The sequence below is a fragment of the Corvus moneduloides genome, chromosome 1, assembly GCF_009650955.1.
Source record: "Corvus moneduloides isolate bCorMon1 chromosome 1, bCorMon1.pri, whole genome shotgun sequence".
NCBI lineage: Eukaryota > Metazoa > Chordata > Aves > Passeriformes > Corvidae > Corvus > Corvus moneduloides.
In genome coordinates, this window is record NC_045476.1 from 163,720,610 (window position 1) to 163,745,880 (window position 25,271).

General features: G+C 43.2%; 1 protein-coding gene across 3 annotated transcripts in view; it reads right to left on the reverse strand.

The window, feature by feature from the left end:
• The window catches only part of TSNARE1 (t-SNARE domain containing 1), a 468,220-nt gene that overhangs the window by 252,223 nt on the left and 190,726 nt on the right, over window positions 1-25,271 (reverse strand). For all 3 annotated transcript variants that reach the window (XM_032134539.1, XM_032134538.1, XM_032134532.1), the window contains one exon: window positions 3,185-3,275. In XM_032134539.1, coding sequence (XP_031990430.1) covers window positions 3,185-3,275 — 91 coding nt within the window. The remainder of the gene's footprint in view (window positions 1-3,184; window positions 3,276-25,271) is intronic.

Genomic DNA, 25,271 nt, shown 5'->3' on the forward strand with positions numbered 1-25,271 from the left:
TATCCTAAAAAAATCAGTCACACTGGGGCTGCCAAGATGCAACAGGATTTTATTTTAGGAAACGTGATGCTTTGGTCTTTCAGGCCAAAGCAACCAAAAAAATGCCACTTTGGATATTCAAGATAGCATTGGACAAAATAACTGAAGGGATCCTCCTATAAAAAGTTCTTTATTCAGGTAACTCCTGATAGAATTGATCACCTCATTTGGGAGATTTACTGGACTTGAGAGGTCCATCAGCCATAACATTCCCTCTGCTTAATCTGACTGTCAGAAACCAGCTTCATGTTTTCCAACACAAATGTCACTGCCTTTCTGTCTGGATCTTGCTCCAGCAAGGTTTCAATCTATGTTTTTAAAAAAAATGCTCTTGGAAGGAAGAACACAGTCAACCTGATGTAACTCTCCAACATGCTTCGAAACCTCTGCTCTCAGAGGGAATGACCAAACCCAAACAGCTCTCCTGGAACTTTCCTACACCCTGGATTTTGGATTTCACATGTGCAGGAGCTCACGCATCCAGATTTTACAGAGGGAAATGCTGCAAGGAAGTGGGATGTTACCTTAAAAAACAAGTGGCAAATGAAACCCGATCTATACTAATGCTACTGAGCAGAAATGCTCATTTTACAGCCATTTCAGCTGCTTCAGAAAACTGCTTAAGATTACAAAAGTAGATTTCATAAAGGATGGGACAAACATCTTTAATTTTAATGGCAGTATTTTCACACACAGAAGAATACCCCAGTCTTACAGTTCTTCATCTCAAGATTTAAAACCATTTTTAGAGCAGGGCAAGTATAATTATTCCCATTCTATAGACAAAGGTCCATAAACCTTACGTTTGTTCCACATAAAAAATAGGATGACTGTCACCCTGGAGAGCTGATCTTCTGCTCCAGCACTCAGCCTACCAAAAAATGGAATTGCGGATCTACCTCTCCATTTACATCCTTTGAGGTTAGTTTGGAGTGAAGCCCTAAAAGAGCCATTTTACATCAGTCTCCTGCCTTGTGGCACAATGATCCGCTTAGAGCAGCATCTTTGCTCCTGCAACACTATCAATTTGCTCAGTTGAGCACCCTGACTCCAATAGCTCCAGCAGCACTTGGAGATTTATGGGAAGTCAGAGAAAGTCCCATATTGCATCTCATTGGCAGCACATTGCTGGTGGAAAATAAGGAAGAAAAGGGAAAAAAAGCTTTTTTTTTTGGTCCGTGTGTGCATGCAAAGCAATCCACAGAAAAATGGATTGGTAAGGGTTAACTATAAAGCTCTGTAGGGCTTTTCATGCTGTGAGTAATTTTATGGGAGGAGAGTTTGCAGTGCTACCCAGATTCCCAAGAGGGACTTACTGACCAGCAGCTAATATCCACCAGAACAATTTATTCTATATAAGAGATGGGGGCTACAGGCTTTGTATCAAAACTTGTAGTTTAATTACTTAAACTCCATACTGTTAGAAAAGAAGAGTTAAAAAACATAAAATATGCTAAATTAACTGACGAGTGAGCAGAAAAAAGTTATTATGAAATATAATAGAGAGCAGCAAGTTCATTCGTCATATTGCTGAAATTTTTTGTGTGTCTATTTCCTTCAGCTCTTAAATATTTTCCCTTCAGCTTTGCATTTTTCTCCCCATGACAGTAAAACCTCTTCTCCTGAGAGTCCCCATCATCTTCAGGAGCAAATAATGACATTCTTGTGTGACACTGCAATTGGGTTTAATGTGACCTTGCCTGATTCTGCTTTGGACCCAATTTATGTCACAAAATAGAGCCTGGAGACCAGCACAAAAAAGCCCAGATTCCCATATCTCCAAGGCAGCATCTTCAGTTTCATCCAGCTCAGATATAATTATTCAAGAAAATGAAAAAAAACCCAGTCCTTGCCATCCATCACTAATCAAAGCAACATGTTAAAAATTATGCTGGTATTAAGTTTGATGTCTACACGTGGAAACAGTCATTCCAGGCTTATCTCCCCATCCTCTGGAGTAGACCATCACCCATTCATTTTTTTTTTTTTAGGTGGGCTGAATTGCATATGGTCCTTCACAGGTTACCAAGGTAGCCTGGGGTGATTCAACTTTTAAATCCAACTGCCTGTTGTCAAGTGCCATAAATCCAGGCTGTAAAAACCACTTGGCCAGAGATGAGTAGTGTGTTTAGAGCAGTCTTATTTCTAGGTGGAAGGGCAGTGAGAACAGAGTTGAAGTAATGCAGGACTTTGGAAAATGGCAGGAAGTGCGTGAGAATAAAACATGAATTCAGGAAAGTTCCTGACTGAGAAACCATATGGATACTGGCAGCAAGAATGTAACAGAAATTTTCATTTCAGGTGGTGAATCACCTGTTACGTGGGTGAAACTTCTCCTCAACTCTCACACCAGCTGGAATCTGGTCCCCACAGTTTGCTTGTGTTCTTGCCCATGATGCACATCATGGGACAAAGTCAGCAGGAACATCTGGGGTATAAAACCAGTGTAGGAAAATCAAAGACCTTCTGTTTGTCCAGTCTTTGCACTGGGGACAAAGGGATGGGGGTTCATTCATACCCTGTGACACTGCTGCTCATATGAGTTGAACCTACAGATGACAGCCCAGTCTGCCCATGAAACAGATGGGATTTTCTGGAGTAAACTGGAATTAAGAGTGGGGTAAATTCTAATTAAAAATCCTGCTCTGATCTGGCCACAGCCTGTATTTACCCATCCCCAAAGCTGCCTTTGCACTAGCACACAACACCGAATCAGTGTCATATCCAGATATATTCCATGGCTTTGGCCTTTCCAGACACTTAACACACTCCCAAACACACCTGCACCCCATGCACCCACAACTGAGCCTTGGAATGCCAAACTCATGTGAAGCCAGATGATTTCTGCAGTATTGTCACCCAAACTGAGACCCTGAGATAGATGTGAACTGGCCAAAGGCTTTGCTGCTGAGTTCTTGATTTCCAATTCCACTTGATCCAGTTTTGGGAAGAGAACTGGTGTCTGCAGCTGTTTTCCTCTGGGTCATTTATAAGTGAAAACTACACTTGTGTAACAGGAAAGGAAGTTATAGCAAGACACAGAGCTTAACAGCTTTAAAGCACCCACTGCCACTTCTTATTTTCATTATTCCTCCTTCCATAAGACCCATCATTCTCCCCCAACAGCATCTTGACTGACACATACCCTGGATGAGCCTCTGACAATCTCAGACAGCTGCTTGACGGCTTTGGTGCTAGTCGTGATGGTTTTATTAGTCTCCTGCTGGGTGGCATGCCTGCAGAAGAGAAGAGATGATGGGAATTGCAATTGAAATTAATTGCATAATGAGACACTTGGAGAAATTTATCAAGCTGCAGAGCAATCGAGACAACACAACAACAGCAGCACACGGAGGCACAGCAGGGCTACAGGAGTCCTGGGTCTTGACCAGCAATGGAAGCCAGAAGGAAATACTGGGAAGGAGGTGCCCAAAATATTCTTCCTGTTGTCAGCACAAAGACAATGCCTGTGGACCATTCAAAGGGAAGTGATAAGGTGGAAACAGGGGCCATCACAGATAGTTGGCATTGCAAATTTTCAAAGAAGGGTTGTACAGCAAAAGGAGATGGGACTGGGGAGTGGCCTGACAGCTTGCCCAGGAAAATATTGTACTCGGGAGAGAAATCTGAAATTGAGCAGGACAAATTTACTTACCCTGGTCATCTACCCCTTAATGACACAGTATCTCCAGGAAAGCACTGGGGATGTGAAGGTGCTTTACCAGCACCAAAACAGGCAGGAACAGAGCCAAACCCCTCCAGTCATGGGTGTCCCTCCCCTTTACCCCCAAATTCCAGTACCATTATTCCTTGTAAGCACTGGTTGCTGGCCTTGCTCTTTGGGACCACACAAACGAAGGAGAAGAGACATAAATGCTTCCCAAAGGTATTTATTAGCTCAGTCCACTAGTTCTCAAGATTTGTAAGGTCAACAGAGCACTCTCAGCCTCTAAGCTTCTCCAGAGAGCACTTTATATCCTTTTAGTCAAAAAAGAGTGGTTTTCCAAGAGTTTTCGTTCAAAAACGCAAGAAATACTTGGAAAAGACCTGGAGAAAATGATGGTTTTTCTCCCTTAGAGGACATACATGAGCCAAAGTTTTACTGAAAAAAAAAGACTCATTTGTCAGTTGTTTTTTTGCTGTTTTTTTTTTTAGAGTGGTGAGATATGGAATGAATGGAAGTTCTTTGACCTAAAAAATGTCAAGATGTCTATTTATGGTCCCTTAGTCTTGAAGACCCAGAAGTCCTCGCTTGTCCTGACTCTTCAGCTCCTTCCTGCTTCTCTGTCAATTCTGATGGAGAGCAGCTCTTTTGAGACTTAAGTCAACTCTTCCAGCACCTCTTTTGAGGAGCAAAGCCAGTCCCCAAACAGCTTTTACCAAACACAACCTTAACTACAAATAAATTGAGACCTCTCTTGTTGAGGTCATAATCCAAAGGTTGGCAGTTTTTTTCCCACTTCAATGTTTTTGTGCAAACAGCTCAGTTAGGAAAGCTGTCCAGGATCATGGAATCATGGGATGGCCTGGGTTGGAAGGGACCTAAAGATCATCTTGTTCCAACCCTCCTGCCACAGGCAGGGACACCTTCCAGTGGACCAGGTTGTTCCAAGCCCCATCCAACCTGGCCTTGGACACTTCCAGGGATGGGGCAGCCACAGCTTCTCTGGAAAACCTGTGCCAGGGCCCCACCACCCTGCCAGTAAATAAAAGTACACTTGATTCCATACAAGGTACCAACAAGTGAAAGCTTAGTGTACCATGAAGACAACACCTCTTAGATGCAGAACAGGAATTCAGATGTGTGTCAAGGGTTGAACACTCACACAGAAGGCATGGATTCCTTTGGCATCATGCAAGAAGGAGAAATAATCCCATATGAAGACAAAATTGGATCCAATAATGAGTTATTACCTCTGTTTATTTAAATTAAGATACAATTTCTGTGTTCATTCATCAAAATGCACTTCACTTACTGATGATCCTAGGACTCACTGCACCAGCTGAGCAATTACATCACTTTTAATTTGAGATGGAAAAGATCATATCTACCTCAGACAGGTATTCCACACTGCCATTGCAAGAGAGGGAGCTGGGAATTGAACCCTGTCACATTGCTAACGCTGAGGAGCACACAGTCAGCCTGATCCCCAGCCTCTTAATCAAGTAAATCTTGCCACCAAATGCATGAATTCTATAAGGAGCAGATTCAAAACTCAGATTTCCATACCTAATTCCTCTTACTGGAAAGCAAAATGCTGAAGTTGACATCCATTTTGCAGACCTCATTAAATTATCTGCCCACAGAACAACTCAGGGATTTACACACCAGTAAATCCCCATCCCCAAAGTAAAATGGCTTGTTAGGCTCTTGCATCTGATCCTTCCCAATCTCTAAAGTTAAATAAAGTCTTCTTCATTTGCATTGTAATGTAAATTTTATGTTAGATATCTTATGTAATAAATTCGTGCTGGGCACGAAATTTACTCTGCTGCAAAATAACTGGGAGCAGGAGTACAAAAAAATAAAAGTTCTGCCTTACACCTCTTAATTCAAAATGCACTTTAACCAACATTCTGGTGCTTGATTTTTACACTTCTCACTATGTTGTCAGTACAATTAACTTCTTACTCTTTAGCGCTCAGGAATCAGACAATGATTATATTTAATTTACATTAAATGCTATTAAGATCTTAATTTAAAAAAAAAAGCCCTCTCGAAACTCTGCTTCCTGCAGCATTTTATTTTAATTTGTAATGGTAACAAGATATGTTGTTGTTTTTGTTGTTGTTTTTATTATTAGCAGTAGTAGCATTATTAGAATTATCATCTGTCTTTATATTCTGCTCCCCATGGAAGTGTGGAAGTTAATTAAAGGGGTGTCTCTGATGAATAAAATTTCCTTTTCAAAAGAGTCCTCCACACAACAGTAAGTTAGTACTCCATCTGTGGAGCTACCAAGTACCCAAAATACAAATGTAGTAAAAGATTTCCCTCTCTACAGCTCTACTCTGAAAACAAGTCCTGGAAGGGTAAAAACCAGAGAAGGCATCTCTTAGGAGGAGTAACATCTCTTGCTGAGCATTTCTGCGTGCACAGACACTGCAAAGACAATGCACTAAATAATCCAGGAGATGCCAAACTGCTGCCTAAGAGTTCCCCATGGCTGCTGTTTCCTTTGCTGGAGGAGCACGGTCCAGCGCTCTGTAATCCCCAGCTGCTCACGGTTTGTTCTTTGAACGATCATCTCTCTGATTTATTTACCCAGTTTTAAAAGGAGCACTGCAAACAGGCAGATGCAGCGGCGGCTGCTCCCCTTCTCCGCAGGGACACCGGGAAGGAGCTGAACTTCTGCCACTGCTGCTTCTTTGAGACACTCGATGAATGACCAAGTCAATGGAAAAATAATCAGACCCCAAACGCAACAGCAAACACCCACAAGGGAAGGAGTTCTCTCTGCCTCACCGTGCCTGCTGATACTTACAATAATCCCAAAGAGCTTTGTTTTCCAGCTCCAGCAGGAAACGGCATTTTCACTTATAAAACAAGATGTAGCTTATTTTATTTTCATCTGATCCCTAATGGAAGAGCAATAATGAATTCTTTGGGTACAGATCAAAGATACCTTTGTTGTAGTGGTTTGAACATCATTAGATTTAGAATCCTCTTTTCCACAGGGCAACTGCACAACAGTGGAGTAGTTTTTTGCACTTAAGAGTGGTCAAGTAGGATTGGCAAGAGTTAAGCCAGAGAGCTCAGCATAACTCAAAACTTGTCTTTTTCACAGCTGCTCTAATATATACTGCAGTTTTCTTATCCAAAAAGAGGTAAAAATCAGAGCACTTTGAGCAGAGCACTGAGCTGCAGGATCTGTGGCTTAAGCAGAAGTAGGTTGAGCAGCTGCATTTACATTTATTCCATTGCTGCTGGAGACAGAAATGCATAAGGATGCATCAAATATGCAGAGGGAAATTGTTGGCACCACAGGACATCCCCTTCCTGTCTTACAGATAGATTCTGTGAAGGACTGGTGGCTGTGGGAACTGATAGGCCCCAGCAAACCACAAATACATGTAGATAAAACTTCATGCACTGTCCACAGGGACAGCAATGGATCCTCAGTATCCTATCCCCCTTTCTCCACCTAATAAAGGTTTTTAACTACAGAGCAAAGCCAGTGGAGGTCCTTTGTAGTCTGTGGAGGGGGGCACCTGTAGCAAGATGTTCTGCCCTGGAATGTGGTCAAAAAACCTCAAACAGTGGGATTGCAAAAGAGGGATTTTGCATGCTATTAGTGGTAGGCTGAGAGGGGCACCATGTGCTGGGTTTTGGTGTTGAATTGTATTAAAACCCATCTGCCACATCAACCTCAACACCCTGATAGTGAGGCAAAGATTTGGCAGATAAGATTCTAAGCTGACCTAGAGGCACACGACTGGCAGTCAGCCCCTGTATACTTATAAAGTCCAGTCCACTTTCCATAGGGTAGGTTCTTCTATCATATTCTTCCTTGGAATGTGTGTGGAGATCCATTCCTGTCCCAGTTGGGTAGGGGATGCTCCCCAAGGATGTCCCTTGAGGCTGAGTGAAAGAGATTTGCCCACAGTCATTGGCCTGGGTGAGTTACATCAACCTCTAACAATTGTTTCTTTTGGTAGTTTTAACATAATTTCTTTAATATTGCTTTGATATAGTGCACTATCCTATCTGATACTATAATAGTAGTTTCAGCTTTTGTGCTGTGCAGTAAATAATTCTGATTGAGTTCCTTTTGTCTAAACATTCATCATAATAAATAATCCATTTTTATAGACACATATCTGATTTGCCACCATTAAAGTCTGAGGGACAAAGTTGTAAAACTTAGACTGTCGACAAAGTCCAGGGTTAAGCCAGGATCCAGCTGTCCCAGGCTCCTCTCTGAGGAGTTTAGAAAGCAAAGGGGTCCTCTCTGCACCTCATGATTCAACAAGAGCTTCTCTAATAAACTTTGTCAGAAGCTCCCACTCCAACCTGCAACAGCACCTCAAAAATGATGCAGAGAATCCACACTTCAGTAGTGACCCACCATTCTAGTATCCTACACAACCAGGATGATCCTACAGCAGAATCAGAGAATCAGAGAAAATCCTGAGTTGGGAGGGACCCACGAGCATCATCCAAGACCAACTCCTGGCCTTGCACAGGACAATCCCAACAATCTCACCCTGTCCCTGAGAGCGTTGTTCAAATGCTCCTTGAGCTCTGGCAGGCTTAGGGATGTGACCATTCCTTGAGGAATGTGTTCCAGTGCTCGACAACCTTTTGGGGGAAGAATCTTTTCCTAATATTCAACCTAAGCCTCCCCTGACACAGCTCCAGACATTCCCTCAGGTCCTGTCACTGGTCACCAGTGAGAAGAGATCAGTGCCTGCCCCTCCTCTTCCCATCATGAGGACTGTGAAATGCTCATCTATAGGATGGAAACTTCTGATGCCTTAGATCACTGCACTTTACTGCCCACAAAAAGCCCCGAACCTCATTCTCCAGGACGTACAGAAAATCACGCTATGAAAAGGAGACAAGAGGAGTCCTGCAACTTTATTCGAATAAAGGGAGAGACTCCACTGGAGCAGACGCCCAGGGGGGGTTTTCCTCTCTCGAGGTTTCGGAGGACACAGCCTCCTTTTATCACAAACCCCCGGCTGCTCGTTGCCCTCTTCCTTTCCCCATTGCCTGAGGTACCAGGAAGGTGCAGCCTTCCCGAACCACATATCACCCCTTGAACGTGTCATTACACCCCAAAGTTCAGAAACTCAGGCTTGTGTGGACCCACACGTCTGTTTCGGGAGTCAAACTGTCTGGGCTGTGTAACAGACCTGCTGCTTGAAGTTGGTAGAGACATTAAGACCCATCCCCTCACCCACGGAATGGTTTGTAAAGACATTAGCACACATCTTTCCTACCAAGGACCACGGGCTCTGTTTCTGCATGTTTCCGCATTCTGAATGCAGGGGGAATCTCTCACCTCTAAGCATTTATTGCAAATGTAAACAAAGCAGAAAGATGAGCTAGGAGGAAAAGTTATTTTTTAGAATCATGGAATCACAGTCTCACAGGATGGTCTGGGTTGAAAGCAACCTTAAAGATCAAGCCCTGTGCTGTCCCCGGGCAGGGATGCCACCCACTAGATCAGGTTACTCAGGGCCCCATCCAACCTGACCTAAGTTGTTTCATTAGGTTTCACCAAGCCCTAAAATATATTTACTGTGTTGTTACGGTCATCAAAGGAAGAAAGGTTAAATCTACTTATTCTGGCTCCAAACTGACTTTCTCAGCCTTTTTTCCCCTCCCCACTTTTTCTTCTTCAAGACCTAATTGTGCATGTTGAGGAAAAGTTTACAACAGAGCAAAATAAGAGCTCTAACTCTGATCTGTCAGCAAAGCCCTTTGCATAGGTGTAAATCATGCAGCAGAGTAAAAGTCAGGAGAAATACGGACTGCTGCTTCCAGGATTCAAGCCACACAATATTCTAAAATAAAAGCATCATGGATTTCCAATTTGCCTGTCACTTGAAAGTATTAGGAGACATGGCACTATTTTTCTTACAGGAGCTTAGGGGATGCTCTGTGGCTGTGTGGGAAAAGAAGGGGAGGTATTTCAAACCCACCTGACATGGGTGAAATACCATCTCTAGAGGGGAACACGGTTTGCAGTTCTGTTGTTCAGTGGTTCTGCATTAAAACAGGAATTTCTGTCAGATAGCAGCCCTCACAAATTTCATCACAGAAGTGCAAACCTTGGCAAATTTTTTCATGGCTTTTTCGATACCTATTTTTAAGTACCTTTTTTATCATGGCTTCTTAAAATTAAATAATCATAAATAAAGAAGCAGTTAGTGCTGGAAGAAGGAGAATGCTTGCTCCCCTGCAGGATTTGACCTGCTGCACGCAGCTAGTTACTCATTAACCACTACCAGCAATTCAGATTTGTGTTTTTCAACTAAATTATCTGCAGAACAGTTTATAAGACCCCTCCCCCCTTAACCCTGCATCACCTACAGATTAGTTCAGCATCGCCTCAGACTCCATCTGTCAAGTCATTGCTGACAGCTCTCAAAACAGGACCCCATGGGAAGCAGCTCAACAATGTCACTGTCATTAGTCACCTCTCACGTTGTTTTTCTTTCTCCCACCCATACTATTCCCAAGTAAGTTTTAATTTTAAAAGTTTCACTTTATTTCCTAATGGGAGAGCCCCTTGAATCCTTTGTAAGAACCCTGCTAGCACTGAAATATATTACACCTCCCTCTCCCTCATTATGCAGTAAGCCTCTTAGCTTATGAGAGGCAGAAATTAATTTAATTTGCCATCATTTCATTTTGATGAACCCTGGTGCCTACTGATTATGATAGTTATATTTTTTTTCCTCCAGGTGCTGATAAACTGCTTATTTCTTTTTAACTATTCTTGCAACTTCGCTTGTGCTGAGGTAAACCATCCTCCTGCACCAGATTTCTGCAAAAAAGCAAACAGATCCCTCCCTTCCCAGACCAAGGACCTCAGCTGCCCTCTGTGAGCTCTTAATATTCACCCGACTTTCCGGAATGGCCCCGATAATCCTTTTAGCGCCCAAAGATAAATGGCACCAAACTGTGACCGCTCTGATTCCTTTGCCCGGGCTTTCTAATTCTGTCGTGCCTTTCACATTCCTGCATTAACGAGGGGACCACGGCTCAACATCTGTCAGGGAAAGGTCACTGGGATGCGTTCCTGCAGCAATTCTCAGCGGCAGAGCCGGAGGTGCCTGCAGCAGTAATAGAAAGCAACTTGAGCGACACACAGCCTACAGAGTTGTTATCACGCCTTCCTTCCAGTGATTTGCTGCAGTTCCTTGCTGAAGCTTGGATTGGAGCTGTATTTCCAGGTTTTTCAGGGTTGGAATTCAATGATCTTTAGGGCCACTTTCAACCCAAGCCATTCTATGATTTGACGATTTTGCTTCTGCGCAAGGAAAGCTCAGGGTCGCTGTTTTTAGGGCTCTGTAGCAGGATTTAAGTCAACTTGCAGGGAGAGATGGGGAGAACTAAAGATTTTTTGAGTCCTGATTGTAGTCCAGAAACACAAGAAAAAAAAAAAAAAACATACATACTGTAAAAGAGTGTTGGAAACTGGTGGAAGGTGTCCCTGCCCATGGCAGGGGGGTTGGAACTATGTGATCTTTAAGGTCCCTTCCAACCCAAACCGTTCTATGACTATGATGAAAATGTCCTCCTTCCCTGGAATGGCAGAGATGTGGATGTTGTCTTGGCTTCATCCTCAAATCTATTTGTGTGTGGACTCCAATAAATGCAAACTCCCTCTCACAGTGTGCTCGTTGCAGAACACGGGCTGGAAGCTACAGACACAAAATCCAAAATATAACAAATCCCAAGGACTTCATGAAGATAAAAATGATGACTGATGTATCTGTTTAAATAAGTTTACTCCAAATTTATTCTCCTGTATAGATTAGCTCATGTGTTTCAGTGTAGAATCACAAACAGTGCTTTGAGAGTACACAAATGTGCCAGAAAGTGTCCTGCACACACACAGACACGTATGTAGGAAAGACAGGGACAAATGGACAGGAGACAAATGGCACTGCAGATTAATGTAGTCGATTATCCTTCCCACACTCCCTCTCTTGGTTCTAGCATTTAACATGCATTCAGTACTCGATAGGGCACTCTGAAAAGCAAAGATGAAGGGTACTTTACTGATGTGAATGAATGATCGATTGCTTCAGCTCTGCTTGAGAAATTACAATGGAACCATCGTTAATAAAAGAGCCAGTACTTGGAGGGTGAAAAGTTTTGGCGAAGAGAGATGTAGAATTTTTTTAGGCTTTATTTCGATTTTAAAAGTTGCTTTTGCTGTTTCATGTGTTTTCTTGCCACCAAAGTTTTTTCAGTGGTGAGAACACGCAGAGCAAACATCTGCAAAAAGGGAATAAATCACATCAATTTCTGAGATGTAGGCATTTTCATCCCAGAAAATACATGTTTCATTAAAAAAAACCCAAAAACCAAAAAACCCAACATTGCTTAAACCCAGGCAATTTTAATTGAAAAATGAATCCATTTCACTCAAACAACTGCCATGAGTTTTGTAATTTTGTGAAGTGAGCAAGAAATCAAAGGCAAACAAACAGCTCGAGACACTTTTCAGCTGGCTGTGGTTATTTGTGTATTTCTAGTTAGGGGCATTAAAGCACAAATGCTCCTGTGTGTATGCTTAAATTAAGTGATGTGCCCAAGCCCGGTTCCTCCATCAGGATTTAAGTGAGGAGGAAAAGGCATTAGCAGCAATTGTGCCACCGGAATTGTCAATGTGGAGCAAACAGGCTGTCTCATACAGCCATGAAAAATGTCCACCCTTGGACTAGCAGGAAATCTAAACAGAAAGGCAATGACCAAGCAATTCTTTTGCAGTCCAAAGAGCAAAGCCAGGTGGTTTATCATCTCCAAGAAAGTCAGCTTTAAGAACGAGCAGACAAATATCCAGAGCCCTGCAGCAGTACACAGACACGGTGGCTTCATGCACAAGCCCAGCAGGAATCAGGTGCTGTGGGGTTCAGGAAGAAGTAGCTCAGCAAAGGAAACACAATTGTTACTCTGATCTCTAATTCCATCCCAGATTATAAATCAAGGAAATGTCACCATAACGTTCATAGACCGAGCTGGAGAAAGGTTTGATTCACACTGGTTTCCTTAATGGGGAATATGAAGACAATGTTTCAAAACAACAGCACCAGAGACACCAAGTTTGTTAGAAATGCACTTTTTAGTCATTGTAAAAAGACCTCATAAACCTCCACACGGACATTAATAAATACTGCCCTGTAAATGTCAATTATTTAAACTGTCTGTGTAATGCAAATGGACTGATATTTACAACAGGTGCTGAAGATGATGAAAACTCTACTGAGAGTGAAGTAACATGCAAAGAAATCCAGTGTTTAGCCAACTCCTGCTCTATTTGATTTGTTTTGGTACCATCACTGGCAGAGGCAATGGCGTAGCTTTTGGCTTCCAAGATAGACATGTATAGATCCCACAACTTGGGTTTCTCCTGACATCTCTTTCTTTTCCATCTGGAAACTCCATTCAGATGGGACAAGACAATTTTGGGTTTATTCACCTCGGATTTAAATGCAACTTCACAAAACAAGTCCTGCTTCAAACATGGCTCATCCATAGAGTTCTTATCCTTCCAAACAGAAAAGCATCTTTTGCACCGCTCAGGACACTGACAGACCCCTTTCTGTCCTCAAAAAACATGGTCTTAATATGCTTCATTTATGTCCCACATTTCAGCTCCCTGGACCCAACCCCTCTCTCTCACATGTGCTACGGAGAAGGAACTAAATTTTCCCTCCATACCATTTCCACACCCTCAACAATATGAACTTCACCAAAACCAACCACCACCACAAGTTCTCTAATTCCTAAAACAAAAAACCCCAAACACTTTCACACCAAGAGTTTGCTACTATACTTTTTTTTATATCAATCTCCCTAAACTCCAATGCCCAATTCCAAACTCATGTGTAAATCTCCCCAGCCCTGGTGAGGCACATCTGGGGTGCTGTGTCCAGTTCTGGATTCCTCAGTACAGGAGAGACATGGAGCTCCTGGAGTGGGTCCAGTGAAGGGTTACGAGGATTATTTGGGGACTGGAACAACTCTCTGATAAGAAAAGGCTGAGGGAGCTGGGCCTGTTCAGCCTCGAGAAGAGACTGAGAGGGGACCTCATCCCTGCCTGTCCCTGTCTGCAGGGAGGGCTCAGAGAAGGGCCCGGGCTCTGCTTGGAGGTGCCCAGCAATGGCACAAGAGGAACAGGCAGGAACTGATGCCCAGGAAGTTCCACCTGGACATGAGGAAAAACTTTCTGAGCACTGGAATAGATCACCCAAACAGGGTGTGGAGTCTCCCTCCCTAGAGATATTCCAGAGGCATCTGGACACAATCCTGTGCCCTGTGCTCTGGGATGGCCCTGCTTGAGCAGGGAGGTGGGATCAGATGACCCCACTGTGGTCACTTCCAATCTGGCCCATTCTGTGATTCTGCATTCCCAAAACATTTCCCCAACCACATCACCTGAGCTAGGGCAGGACCTGCTTCCCCATTACATCTCCACGCACTTGTGCAGCACGGCCACTCACACCCCTCACCTGTCCAGCTCCAGAAACTGAGACCAAGATACCAGCACTGATCACTCTGGTCCTCTGATCACATCTTCCCTGATAGAGGATGTCCAAAACACCTCCTCACCCACCAAAAAATTCACCCCACGTTTACACCCGCTATCATGTCCTGAGCCAGACCTGTAGCTCTCAGCCTGCTGGTAGAAAAATACTGGGACCATAATGGGAAGCTGCAAACTGCTGCTGCTTCGGGCAGAAAAAAATTACCTTCATGACTCCTTCTCAAGGTGATCACTGCTGCTGAGAACATCTCTGACTGCTCCATGTCCTGTGGGTTGGGGATCTCTGCTCTCACCAGTGCCATTTCTGCTCACACTGAATCTGTTGTACCTTCTTGAGTAGCTCCCTCAACTCCACAGCAAGAGCAAACGCCAAGTGCTGCACAACTTTGCTTTTTCTCTCTCTCCTCCACCTCTTCCTCTGCTGGAAGGGATTTTGGAGTACGGTGCTATGCAGAGAGGGAGGTCAGCTGGAGGAAAGAGAAATTTTAAAGTACAAAGTGAAGCGTAAAAGTCAATGTTGGTAACAGTGCTGGCACTTTCTGAACACACTCCCTTGAGGCACTTGCGCCAAGATCTATTTCTTCTATTTTTTTTTCTTTTTTGAGAAGAAGATGGGAGAACAGAAAAATGTGAAAATAATGTAAGGCAGGAATCAGCTTTAAAACATGTTTGTTTGAGAGCAGGATTTTTTTTTGTTGTGGTTTTATTTGTTTTCATTTTGCACTTTGCTCTCAAAAGCACAAACATGACTGGAAGGAATTGTGCTGGGAAGAGAAATGGATCTCAGCAGCCTACTTACCACCTATTGCTCTATCCCTTATACTTCATGTGCCTCTTTAAATCTGACATCTCTGCAACTTTCTGAACATAAGGGCAAGCTGTGAAGTACAAGGCAAATTAATATATTTATCCCACACAGAGTGCAACATACTCAAAATATAGAGTCTAAATCTCTAAATACTTTTCTTTCTCCTTCACTGTCCTTTCCATTCACCTTACATTTCCCTCTGCCTGGAACTGCTTTTTGAGCAACACTTTAATCGAGCAGGCAGAAAGATGTATCCGCTTCTTTTCAGGAATGATTACGTTTCCAAAACAGGCAAAATCTTAAAAGAAATGCCACCAGTGAGACTTCTCTGCTCATCAGCCCCACATTTCATTACTTTAAAGATCCTTCATGCTCTCAGGTGACAATAATGCATAATTTCCAGCGTGCCAGAAGTCGCTCTTCCCCACCACCCTGCAAGTGACATCAGACCATAAAGCAGACAAGCACTTAGATTACAAAAACACAAGGCACTTTATTGGCCCATAAAACACCCGCTAGAGCGGCCATGTGAATGAAGACCCCGTTTTGTGGGGCAATAAATTTTGCACTAGCACCCAAAAGGCACTGCTATTACAGGAGTTGTGCAAATCACCATCCCTGGCCCATGACAAAAATCCTCAGGCTGTGGCCAGCGGGATCTGTGCCTCCACAACAATTAAAATGCACCACTGCCCGTCCAAAAAATTAAACTTCGAAGACATCCCGCCCTAGTAAGAAACGGGTACAAATAAAAGGATAAACAAACAGAATAAAAGACCTGAGGAAGTCCATTACAAATCACCAGGCTCTGAGGTTTGTTTCAGGTAAGGCAAGCCTCTCTTTCTGCTGGCAGAAGGCAATGAACGAAGCATTTAATGAACTCAGATACAGCAACTCTCTGTTTACAGGGAGGGCCAAGGGAAATATCCAAGTGTTCCAATCCATTCAGATGTGAAAACTGTAAGCCCCGTTATCAGAAACCTCTGCTGCTGATAGCAAATTTGTTCTCTAGGGGGAAAATGGAGTCAGCTTAAGAACCACTGTTAAGAGTCCAATGCAGGTGCTTGAAAGAAAATTACCTGATGAAAGATCAATAATGTTTCTCCTCTCCCTGAATCAAGGCTCATGTGCAGAATAAAAAATTACAGAGACTGATTCTCTATCACCTTGCTTCAACACGAGCCATTGTAAATGTAACCAGGGTAGGAAATTAAGTATTTAAAATCATGTGGTGAAAATCACATTACATTTGTGCAGGTAGGGACCCAAAAAGAGAAGAAAACAGAGGAAGTCACACTCAGTACACTGTAAAAGCAGATGGAGCAACCCAAACATGTTTCCTTGCCTCCTTAGCGCTTAAAACCAGGCTTTCATACAAAATGGTTAAGTGTGCTAATTTTATGCAACAGCTGCAAAAAGTTGAGCACACAGATCCAGCTGACCAGTTCCCTAAATGAATTCAGCAGCAATATCCTTTAAAGGACCAAAGCACCACAGGAAAGATGTTACTGAAGCATGTGACTGACCTTTCCTTTTAAAATAAAAGGATTTTACATCAAAACAGGGTCGGTCAGGCTGAAGTGCAAGAAGCTAAAGGGAGTAATCCTAAATATATTTTATATTTTTTTTTCCCTTTTCCTTCCCGAATGGACAGAAGAATTTGTTCAACTGAAAATGGACTTCTGGAGTACAGTGAAAATCTGGAGAATTTCAGACATGTGAGATCTTGGGTAAATGATGATGGTTCAGCTATTGTGGAGCAGATTTTTCCCTCCTTGTCAGCTCACTAAAATGTCTTGGTGTGTGCTGTGGTAGCAACAGGAGGCTCCAAACGTCAACTCCAAACTTCTGGGCTGCTTTTGAGTGATCTGAATCAATAATCCCATAACTTTCTAAATAAAACCATTGAAATTAAAAGTTGGTGATAATTCATTATATGGAAAGTCCTGCCCTTGGGTCACACCAACCCCCTGCAGTGCTCCAGGCTGGGGGCAGAGTGGCTGGAAAGGGATTTGTTAGTATCCAGTGTTAATTCTTTAATTGAGAGAAAATCAGTCAATATCAGATATCCCGAATCCCAAACCAGTTCTTGGTTTGTTGTTTTGTTTTGGTTTTTTTTCAGGACTCTTCCCAATTGAACAAAACACGAACACTAGGTGAGATCCAGACTCATAACTACTGATGCATGTGACATCCAATCCACCCATCCAACCACCTCTTATCCAGGACTGAGTTACCCTGCAGGTACCAAAACACAGAGTGTGGCTCTCTAGTTACTTGAAAGCCTGTAGGAATATAGTGGCTGTTCCTTTCCCGGGTTTAGAAATACCAGCTCCATGGAGAGAGGCAGATTTGCTGCCCTTAAAGCTCTTCTGCTCTCCAGGCTGATGGTTCCTGCGCAGAGAACACCACAAATCAGTTCTGCTGTCAACCCACAAGTTGTACCATGTCTTCTGGCTGGAGCATTCACCTGGATCCCTTCCCCTTATCTCGAAATTGCTGAGAAGATACAAAGATAAGCAAGCTGGAGGCATGAAGTCGGCATGGGTAAGTGATAAGACATGAATGAATCCCACTATTTTCCTTAACTGAGGTCTGTTGCCACTTGAGGCTGCCAGAAGCCTGATCAGAGTTGGCCTTGTTCTTGTTGTTTTCCCAGATGACATCCAGAAAACCATCCCAACCAACATGATTTTGTGATGTTTTGAGCTCTGCTCAGATTACTGGATTGATGCTTTTCCCCAGAATTTATCACCCTTTTCCTTTCCCCACTTAATTCCAAGGGTAACTGAGGGTTATCTCTGGTCAAAAAACCAGAGTTTATTGAAATGTTTGGAAAGCCCTGAAGCAACCATGCAATTTAATTTTTTTTTTTTTACATCAAAAATCACTGCTTCCTGATTATCTACTTTCGCTTATTAATGATAAAAAATTAAAAGAAATTAAGTCATCACTGGGTGGAACAGCTAAGAGAACTGGTGATATTTTTAGCTGAACTGCCGAACAGAAGTGTTCTGCCCATACATTCCACCCCATTAGACCAACATTTAACTGGGTATTTTGGGGCTGTGGGCTCCTCTAAGCAACTCCATCAGACCACGGTGCCCATGGTGGTCCTGGACACAGCTCCAGCCATTCCCAGCCCTGCCTGTTCCTGTCACTTCGCTGTCACAGGCAGTCACAGCTTCAGCTCAGCAAGATTTTGGCAAATTTTACACCCTTGGTGAGATACAATTTTGTGCCATGGAGGTGCCTGATAATATCTGCTCCCACTTGTCACCCAGATGGGTCCTTGTCACCTGCTTCTCCTCCATCTGCAGGCACGGTTCAGGGTGGTGCTGGAGGCTCCTCTTCCTCCTCTCTCCAGCTGTGAGGACACTTTTTCTTCAGATGGCTGCTGGAGAGGGCACTCAGCCAAGAGCGCCAAGGAGCTTCATGGAACCAGAGTCATCTCACTGCCAGTGTGATGTTGGATGTGCTTCTCTGACACAACATCCCTGTCACACCCGCAGGATCTCAGGTTTAGTTCTCTAGCACTTTCCCTACCAAACAGTCATGGAAAACAGAACCCTTTTGCTCTCTCTTACAGAAGATAAAGGATCTCTATCATGCAGGATCTTATCTGCCCTACAAACTGCCATAAAGGAACTTGCTGAATCAGCTGTATTCCTTTGATTACGCCACATCAATCCCTTGCATAAATGTATTAACTTAATGCCACTTCAGAAGTGTGCTTTATTATTACTATTTCGGAGGCTGGAAGATGTCAGAGATAACTACAAAGAAAGGTCTTTGGTGCTGTCTCACTGAGAACAGAAAATAAAACCAGCAATCCACAGCAGCAGCTTTAGAACAATGATAAAAAATCAACTTGTCAAATGTCTGGATGTGTGGCAGGGAACCTGATGAGGCAACTTTTTTTCTTAATAGAGATAAAATTTTGCAGAAATATCCCTCTTCCCTTCTCCCTTCCCTCCCTGAAGAGCTGATTTTTAACACCCCTTTACTATTTCCCAACCAGCCTCGTACTGGCCAGGACAGTAAATTGGAGATCATAAAAAGTTTACCAGAGTTTAAACAACATTCCTTGTTAGAAGAGCCCAACAGTTCAGTAACAGCTGTTGTCTCTTGAGAAAATCTGTTTGCAGGTGGGAAGGCTGGGGGAAATTCAAGGTACTTCAGTTAATTGTTAAAAATGCAGAGCATCTTAGAGTCCCTCTGAAGCCACACAGATGTTAAGTAATAATAATAAAAAACTAATAAAACTGTGTTCAGGAGAAAGCACTGACCATAACAAAGCCTATTTCATATATGCTGGCTTCTTCCATGTTCCCTATTCAGCAAATCAATTTCTTTTGTTGTTGTTGAAGAAAAAACCTATTCCTTACCTGCATGATAAGATGAAATTTAACACTGTGACTGCCATAGCTGATATTTGTTCAGATGTTGACTGGAGGAAAAAATGATTTTTTAAAAGCTTGAGGAAATAACCTTAAAAATGAGATGTTTTCCTACCCTGCATTTTCTGTCAGATTCCTTTTTTTTTTTTTTTCCTGCAAAGATCAAAAACCTGAGGTCACCCAAGACTGCTCCTTTCCAGCCAAATATCCAACTGTCTCACATCAGCTGCCCCTTTCAACACTTTTTCTTTGTTTGTTTTTTATTCCACAATGGACTCCAAGGACAAGCTTTCCTCCACACCGAAAGCACTGGCCAGGTGCACACTGCTCCCACAGAGAGCACAGCGCTTGTTTTTCCCTTTACAGCACTATTTTTAAAAATGCATTAATGAGCCAGGTTACTTCTGTTTTAACATTTTGGCTTTTCTGTTTCAGTGCCCCTTTCTGTTGCACCCAGAACTAATTTCTGCTTCTTTTCTCCTGTTTTCTGTGCCTTGTCAATGGGGGCTGGAGGTTCACCCAGTACAGCAGAATGATGCTCTCATTTGTGCTCTCAGTACACTACAAATGCTGGCAAACAATATCAAAATCTCATTTTAGGACCAAGATGTAATTGGGTCTGAACTTACCTCCGGTCTTACCCTGACGTAATTCCATTACCTTTAATGGAATTACTCTCGATTTGCACCGGTGTCTTGAATTGAACTTTTGCTTTTCAGGATTTATGTATCTTGTTTTCCTACCATTTAAAACAAGAAGCCAGCCAAAGTCATTTCCAACTCATTTTCCACTCCTCAGTAAATTCAGGCATTATTACAGTTTATCTCTGTGACCTCCACTTGCTCTTGTACATCATCCATCTCATTATTCACGGTTTCTGCAGGACGTTGCATTCCATTATCTTCTATTTATAATCCAAGATGTCTGAGAACAAAAGGGGGCAGGGTTCTCCAGAATACACCTTTCTGGCCTTTTCACAGATTTTCTTACTCATTTCCAGCTGCTCTCTGCCTACAGCCTCTTCTTTATCCTCCTGAAATTTGTTTTCTGTCCTTTCATTACAGATCCCTGTGACCCACCTCGTGACTAACAAAAGGAAGATCCAAAGAGGCATTGCAGATAATTTGTGACGTAGCAGAAACATAAAGAGACATTTGCCATGATCCGGTGTTTAGTCCAGTCCAGGTGGGAAACCACAACTGGTGATGTGCTGAGTGATCAGAAAAGGAGAGGTAGGAGAAAGGCTTCCAGTTCATTATCAAAAAACATTATTTAGCCCACACTCTGTAAATAATACTAAATTACTTAGCAATGTAGTGGTGGACAAATTTTGTAAATTAAAAAGAAAGGGGAGTAAGAAAATAAAGGAATTAATATATCTGGATACAGTCACCAAATGGGAATATTCCAATCAAATACAGGCAGCTCTATGTCTTGGCTGACTAAAGAGCATTTTTGTGTGACCAGCTCAGTGAAAACACCTCTGCTGCAAGGTGTGAATCCCTCTCAGTAGGAGAGGAGACCTTCTCACCTCCAGCCTCTGCCCATCTTCACAGGGTAGGAGCATTTCCTCCTGTTCTGGGAGCATCTCCTCAGAAAAATGCAGTTCAAAAGTCTTTCAGGTACCTGCTCAACCTCTCTTTCATTTCACTAGTGGAGTCAAACGTGCACAGCAAAGCCTTGGTGATGAGTTTCCCCAGTTAAGCACACTCAAATCTATTCGTTAATTTTTTTTCTGTATTTTTTTGTGTATCTTTTTCTTTAAATTTTTCTGGTGTTGACTTCTTACCCTCTCTTCTTTTCACTCCTTTCCCTCATAGATTTAAGAGCTTTTCCCCCTTGAAGGGGCTTGTACTCTGAAACAAGTCACTTCTCAGCCTCATTTCTAAAAAAAATAAAAAAAAAACCCAAAAAACAGACTGTGTTACAAGGTTCACTGAGAAACACCTTCTTTTTTTTAACAGACCTCGATTACATCTTGTGTTTTCTCAGGTTTTTTTTTTTATATACTTTTGCCCCAAAATGTGAACACTGAAAAAAATTCCACTCTGTCCTGCTGCACAATCCCTTAGTTATACAGAGCGACAAAAAATTCATCCTCCTTTTCCAAACTCATTAGTGAAGTGTTCATACCTGGGAGTGCCATTCCTGGGAATTCCTGCTGAGTTTGTTGACCCACATCAGGTCACTGCTTTGCAACGCACACCCCTGTTTTAAAAACGGTTCAGATAATTTCTTTCTTGCAATAACTTCATGCCTGGCTCTACAGGAACATGCTGCTGGGCAGGGCTCAGCCTAACACAGCTCCTCCAGCCTCCTCAGGAACTTCCTTGGTCTTTGTGCCAGCTCTGAATTTTAGTAGAAATATTTTCACAGCCACTTAGCACTGACAAGAGAAATCACTTATGAGGATCAGGCCTGATAGCAAACACAGAGAAAACCCATTAGAAATGCTCAGTTTTGATTCCAGTTAACTTTGCACAGAGCTGTCACACTCCTTATCCTGCCTTTCAGACTCAGTAGACCATGCAGAAAAACTCCTTTTAGGTGTGTCTGTGCTGGGAGAAGAGCAGAGAGATTTGGGTAATAAGAATGATGTTTTTAGGTGACAAGGGAGCGTTTAGTTCTTCATCAGAGTGAGTTGTGGGCATTTATCCTTCTCCCTCAAGCACCCTTTTCCTTGAAAACTGAAGCAGGTTGTACAAGCTGGAGGAAACACAGTCTATCCCAGCCACATCCCAGTGGCATCCTGGAATTCTGCGTCAGCAATGGTGTGGCCAGCAGGACCAGGGATTGTCCCCCTGTGCTGGGCACTGGGGAGGCCACACCTCAAGTGCTGTGTCCAGTTCTGGGCCCCTCACGACAAGAAGGACATTGAGGGGTTAGAATGTGCCCAGAGAAGGGAACAGAGCTGGGAAGGATCTGGAGCACCAGGAGCACCTGAGGGAGTTGGGAGGGCGCAGCCTGGAGAAAAGGAGGCTCAGGGGGGACCTTATCTCTCTCCATAGCTCCCTGACAGGGAGGTGTAGGAAGGTGGGGGTCAGGCTCTTCTCCCAGTTAACAAGTGACAGGATGAGAGGAAACAACCTCGAGCTGTGCCAGTGGAGGTTTAGATTGGATACCAGGAACAATTTCTTAACCAGAAGGGTTGTCATTGTCAAAAGCAGCCCAGGGCAGTGCTGGAGTGACCATCCCTGGAGATGGATGTGGCACTTGAGGACGTGGTTTTGTGGTGACCATGGTGGTGATGCTCAGTTGGCAGCTGGACTTGATAATCTAAAAATCTCTTTTCCTATCTGAACTGTTCTATGATTCTCTGACTCTGTAACACCACACTCATACAATCCATGCCAGACTCCTGATGCACAACTCACCACAAGGGTCAGATACCCTCACAGCCCCGAAATAACTCTGCCCAGGCATGTGATTGGCTGAACATCCTTCACGAGGGCTCAGTTTCACAGAAACCATCTTCTGCCTCCACAGGAGCCAGGGATGCACTCCATAGTGCATCTTCACCTGCAGCAGGCAGTGAGGAACATTGGCTCTTTGTCCCCTCCACAGAAAAATTATCATTCCTGGGACTAATGAGGAAAGTGGAAGTGTCTGCTGTGGGCAGCACCAAGACATGAGGAAGCAACACATCTCATAGTGCACAGCACACTGCTGAAGAGCTGTTATCATGGACCACCAGCCCAACACAATCAAAGGAATTTAACAATCTTAATTAAAACTCAAAACCCTAGGTGATAAAATCCTCTTGCAGAACAATAAGGGTGAAAAGTCTTCATTTATTCTGTGGGGTTTTTAGCTAAATTTTTCTGAGCTCAACTTCCCATTAGATGAGAGCATCAATCCTTGCCAACTCTGCTATGCTTCTTCACTAACCTCAGCCAAAATTGGAGTGAGCTGTCAAAAAACCCCAAAAAAACCCCTTTGATGTCTGTGTTTCCCTAGATGTTGCAGGGACAGGGAGAGGGTTTCCTTCTTCTTCTTACTGAAAAGGGATTGTTTGAATTGCTGCTGATGCAATCCTGTTGATTTAGAAAGAAAATGCACAAAGACCTGATCCTCGAGTTCAGTAAAATGAGGAAAAAATCCAACTAACAAATAACACTAAACCAAGAACCAGGGTTTTTTTCCAAGCTGCCTCTCTGGTGAGCTCTGTGGCCCAAAGTCTCCTGTCCATCCCAGTGCTTCCACAGCCACCCCTCCAGTCTCATTTGCTCTGCATTCTGCAGGGTGAGAGCTTTTATCAGCTGCATAATGGAGCTTAACTGTTCCTTCTGGTTAGTCAGAGGAAAAAGCAGCCTGAATCCCATCAGCTTTGGGAGAGGGAGGTTATCACTGAGCAGTTACACTTGTGGGACGAAGCCACCTATTTCTAAACACTTTAGAAAATAGTGTTACCCCTGGAACCTTTGCTGGCTTTTTGTTGCTGCAATTACCGAGCGCAGAAATAAAGGTGCTGCTAATGCTGGGGTAAAGTGTGATTCCACTTCTGACTGACTTCACATTTCTGCTTTGTCTTCTTTTTTAAATTTTTTTTTTTCCTAATGTTCTCCTTTATGCAAGACCTTGAGTATTTATTTTGACAGCTTACATTATTCAGCAAGCAATTAAACTTTCAAATGTATTGTGTTCTCATAGCTTAAAATAGCTTTGGCAACATCAGTAGGGTTTCTCAATCCCCCACACAACGCAGATAAAGAACTTCTCTGTTGAATTTTTTTTTTTTCAGGTTGCTTATTTTAAGCAAATACAGTATTTTAGAGAGTCTTCATGTTTTGACATCCTTACACAAACCAGGCAAATACTACCCATGGAATTTCCCCCAAAAAAGTTAAATTGGCAACAGGTAAATAAAATGTGATATAGGATAATGGAAGTAAACAGACGGAGTGTGAGGAACAAACCAGACTGCTCAGCTCCATAAGTTCCTCTCGTTCATGGCTCTGCCTGTCCCCTGCACTCACCTGTGGAAGGTTATGGGGGTGGGAGAGAGAAAAATATTTCCAGGATTCAGTTAAAAGAGATAATTAAAATAATTGTGAACACCCCCAGCTCTCCCAGCTTGTCTAAAAGCAGAGGTTTTCCAGCCCTTGGAGCATCTTTGTGCTCTCCTCTGAACTCACTCCTGCAGGTCCACATCCTTCTTGTCTTGGGGGCCCAAAAAACCAAAATCTTTGTTTGAATAAGTCCTTTGGAAAACTCGAGGAAATATAAGCTACCAAACACAAACAGTTTTTTCCACATTTCCAAGTACAACTCCGATGCTGTTTTCCTTCTTTTACTGTTTCTCTAAACCTCCATATTTTGCCAGCTGAAAAATAAGATTTTGTGTCATCCAGTCTTCCTTTTATGCTGGAAATCGCTGCCAACTGAAGAGCCACCTCTGCTCACTGCCAGGTGCTCACAATGCTGACCGGCTAATCCACAGAGAGCCTTCAGCCAGCGATTGCCTGCTCAATTCCAGGACAATGGTAAGGCTGCTCCTCCCATCAGATAGTGCCTAAGGAGAGCTAGGACGGCTTTTAGACATCCCTGCTAGCTTTTAAATGGAAATGGCATGGAAGGGCTCAGGGAAAGTGTAATACCAGAGTTTCCAGCTCCACAGAGAGGAGAGGAGAGGAGAGGAGAGGAGAGGAGAGGAGAGGAGAGGAGAGGAGAGGAGAGGAGAGGAGAGGAGAGGAGAGGAGAGGAGAGGAGAGGAGAGGAGAGGAGAGGAGAGGAGAGGAGAGGAGAGGAGAGGAGAGGAGAGGAGAGGAGAGGAGAGGAGAGGAGAGGAGAGGA